Genomic DNA, 3,082 nt, shown 5'->3' on the forward strand with positions numbered 1-3,082 from the left:
ATCCTAGGATTCTGGTAGGTGCATCCCAAGTGTCTTGAGACACAAAGACACATCAAATGTGAAAGAGATGTAAAGACAGAATTCTTGCGAGAAGGTATTTATTTGGGATGAGAAAAGGAAATTGAGGGCAAGGTAGAGGAGTAACAAGAATTTCTTTTAACTCTCAAAGTAACTTCTGAGCTTGTTTCTGTTGATTCTGCAAGCTCAGCGGCAACAGATCCGATAGAGTCAACCACGAAAGTCGCAGGACCGCAAACGCCGTTATAACAGACGGCAAATTCCTAGTAAGCAAATGCACCTCAAGCCTCTCTCTGACTCTGGGGACACAAAGAGAGCATCATAAATGGATCAGAAGGTCTGCAGTGGGTGGTAAAGGGAATCTTGGGAGAAGTCACGTGCTAGCTGAGGAGTGATGTTGGCTGCATCAGGGCCAGTAGCATGAATAACCTCAGTCAATAAGAATAAATACACAGAGCAGTGCTGGTCACGCAGGATTTGAGACTCATTTTCATTTGCTGTAATTTTTGTGCCTCTGCCCCATCGCACCCACACCTGAACACACTCTTAGGCTTGGCTCTGCTTTTCAAAAAGTATTCTATAGATACAGTAAAATATTCTCTTTGTAATGAAGTCTACTTGTATGAATCCAGAAAGAACTAGTCAGACTGTCTCTTCATATCTTAAACCTGCTGAATTTCCCAGACATATCTTCATTTCAAGTTTTATTTTTAATTTTATTGATTTTCTAAAGTGAAAGGATTATTAAGGAAGTAAAGGAATAAAAGAGTGGTTACTCTCTAGACAGAGCTGCCTCAAGTCTTTAAAGACAGAAAACCTGTTAGATTTTTTGGCTCTCTATTCAATTTATAGATGAGAAAACCAAGGCCCAGAGATGCTAAATGAAGCCACCTAAGTGACATAGACCATTGAGTCTCGATTCCTGACTCTGTCTCCCATCCATCCCTCTAGACCCTGCAACTCTGCATGCCGGCCTGTCTCACCTGAAAGTGGAAGAACGGCACTTTCATGCCGTGTAAAGGAATAAGCCATTCCTTGATCATCTGCTTCAGGCTGCTCCTGGGCTGCAGCTTCATCAGCTCTTTCCTGATGTGGCTCTGCCTGCGCGTGCAGGGCCACCAGGAGAAGCATGGCAGTGAGGAGGGCGAAGGTCCTCATGGCTGAAGTGACCTGGAGGATGGAGAGCAGGAGCGGACAAGTCGGGAGAGAGGAGTTAGCCTGGATTTCTATGTCTGCAGAGGGAAGGCTCAGAGACAGGAAATCTTGAACCTTCTCAGAGGAGGTGTGCATTTCATTGGAGACTGTGTGGGATCCCATTGGTCTCAATGTCCATGTTTTCTTCCTTTGCTCTCCCAGATTTCACTCTAGTTTGAATCTCTATGTTTAGTGTCTGTGCTGGGTGGAGAGGATGGTGATGATGAGGATCCTGACATCTTTCTCCTGTTTCTCACCTTATTACATATTTACTTTTTACTGTTCTACCAAAGGATAACAGCAGTGCTTTGTTTAATAAGTTCAGGATACAAATATCTCCTTTCCTTCAGATGGTCCCACTACTCTCTATAGGTCTACACTCTGGCAGCAGGCATGAATTCCTATCAAGTGAAGAGTCATTTATTGCAGGCATCAAGGGCATGACCAGTCTCATGAAGGCATGGGGTGAGTAGCCTTCTGTAGGGGCCAATGTGAAGAGGACAATGACCCTGGGGTGAGTAGCCTCCTGTAGGGGCCAATGTGAAGAGGACAATGACCCTACCATGCGATAGGTGAAATGAACACAGTGATATTGAGGTAAAAGTTTCGTCTATAGCCAAAACTTTATTTTTCCAGCTCCATTGAGATATGAATAAAAATTAAAAATGGTTTATATCTACTGTATACCACCTTAGGATTTGACATTTGTATACATGTGGCCCTTTATTGTATACTATGTACACAAATCAACTCAAAATAGATCGAAGACCCAAACGTAGACCTGAAACCATAAAATAATGAGAGGAACATGTGAAGATAACACTTTGACATTGATGTTGGTAATGATATCTTTGCTATGACACCAAAGACACAGGCAATAAAAGGGAAAACAGTCAAGTGGAGCTGTATTGACCACTAAAGCATCTGCACATCAAAAAACAAAACAACGAACAAACAACTGAGTGAAAAAGCAACCCAGAAAATGAAAGACAATGATTGCAAACCCTAAGTGCTAGAAAGGGTAAACATCCAAATACATAAGGAAGTCAAACAACTCAATAGCAAATAACAAATAACCTGGTTGAAAAATAGGCCGAGGAGCAGGATCGGTTTCTCTCCACATCAAAGAATGTTTTTAGGGGCTACTGTTATCTCTATTGGACGTGTCAAGTAGGACACGTGTATTTAGACAGAAATTCCTTGAGTTTCTCTATTAATTGAGCTGGTAGCCAATGCTCCCAGCAGCCACCAGAGGTTCAGACAGAAAAGCACAGCTGGGGATTCACCCACTAGGTCCCTCTGGGGTGGCCCAGGAGTCACAGGTCAGACTGGGGACACATCTTCAATGTTGAAACCTCAATGGGAAAGTTTAAGGTTTCTGTTACTTACAGATCCTCATGCTACGCAGAGTGACCAGAGAGGGCAGACAGCAGTTCTCTGTCCCGGTTCTCCTGTAGCAAGGGCAGTTATGCACAAACAGGAGAGGACTTCCCTATTTAAGTGTCATTTGGGATCAGGTGTCCTAATATCCTGGGTTACTTTCCGTTGGGTACATTAAATAACTCTTTTGGCAAGGACAGTTGAGAAATTTGGTGGGAAGCCTGGGTTCACACAGGAGTCTAGGGAGGCTCCCCTCAGCTTCCTTGGTCAGTTCAGCCCTGGCCAGGCCCAGGCAGCAACCAACGATGGATTCTCCATGATTCCTAAGACAATAGACCCCGAGCTGCCTGTGCTGGTGGCTGAGGCTGAGCTCGCTGCATCAAGGCAATATTTAAAGCCCCCAAGAGAGCCTGGCCTGCATATCACAGGGTAACTCTGTTAGTGAGACAAGGACCTGACCTAATTGACACCCATGCACAGGAGAGGATGA

General features: G+C 44.2%; 1 protein-coding gene across 1 annotated transcript; it reads right to left on the bottom strand.

Moving 5' to 3' along the window:
• Positions 1-261: 261 nt before the first annotated feature.
• On the bottom strand, positions 262-1,176 carry LOC105525759 (theta defensin subunit C). Its single transcript, XM_011961503.1, has 2 exons — positions 1,002-1,176; positions 262-317 (listed from the first exon to the last, which is right to left on the bottom strand). The coding sequence occupies exons 1-2, from the start codon at positions 1,174-1,176 to the stop codon at positions 262-264; spliced, it is 231 nt and encodes a 76-aa protein (XP_011816893.1).
• Between the last annotated feature and the right edge of the window lie 1,906 nt (positions 1,177-3,082).

The sequence above is a fragment of the Colobus angolensis genome, unplaced genomic scaffold (assembly GCF_000951035.1).
Source record: "Colobus angolensis palliatus isolate OR3802 unplaced genomic scaffold, Cang.pa_1.0 Scaffold559, whole genome shotgun sequence".
In the NCBI taxonomy this organism is placed as follows: Eukaryota; Metazoa; Chordata; class Mammalia; order Primates; family Cercopithecidae; genus Colobus; species Colobus angolensis.

Excerpts from the sequence above, each read along its gene's own strand:
- LOC105525759 (XM_011961503.1), bottom strand. The coding sequence starts at position 1,176 with ATGAGGACCTTCGCCCTCCTCACTGCCATGCTTCTCCTGGTGGCCCTG. Across the intron at positions 318-1,001 it reads TGCCGTTCTTCCACTTTCAG|AGTCAGAGAGAGGCTTGAGG; the intron begins GTGAGACAGGCC and ends TTGTGTCCCCAG.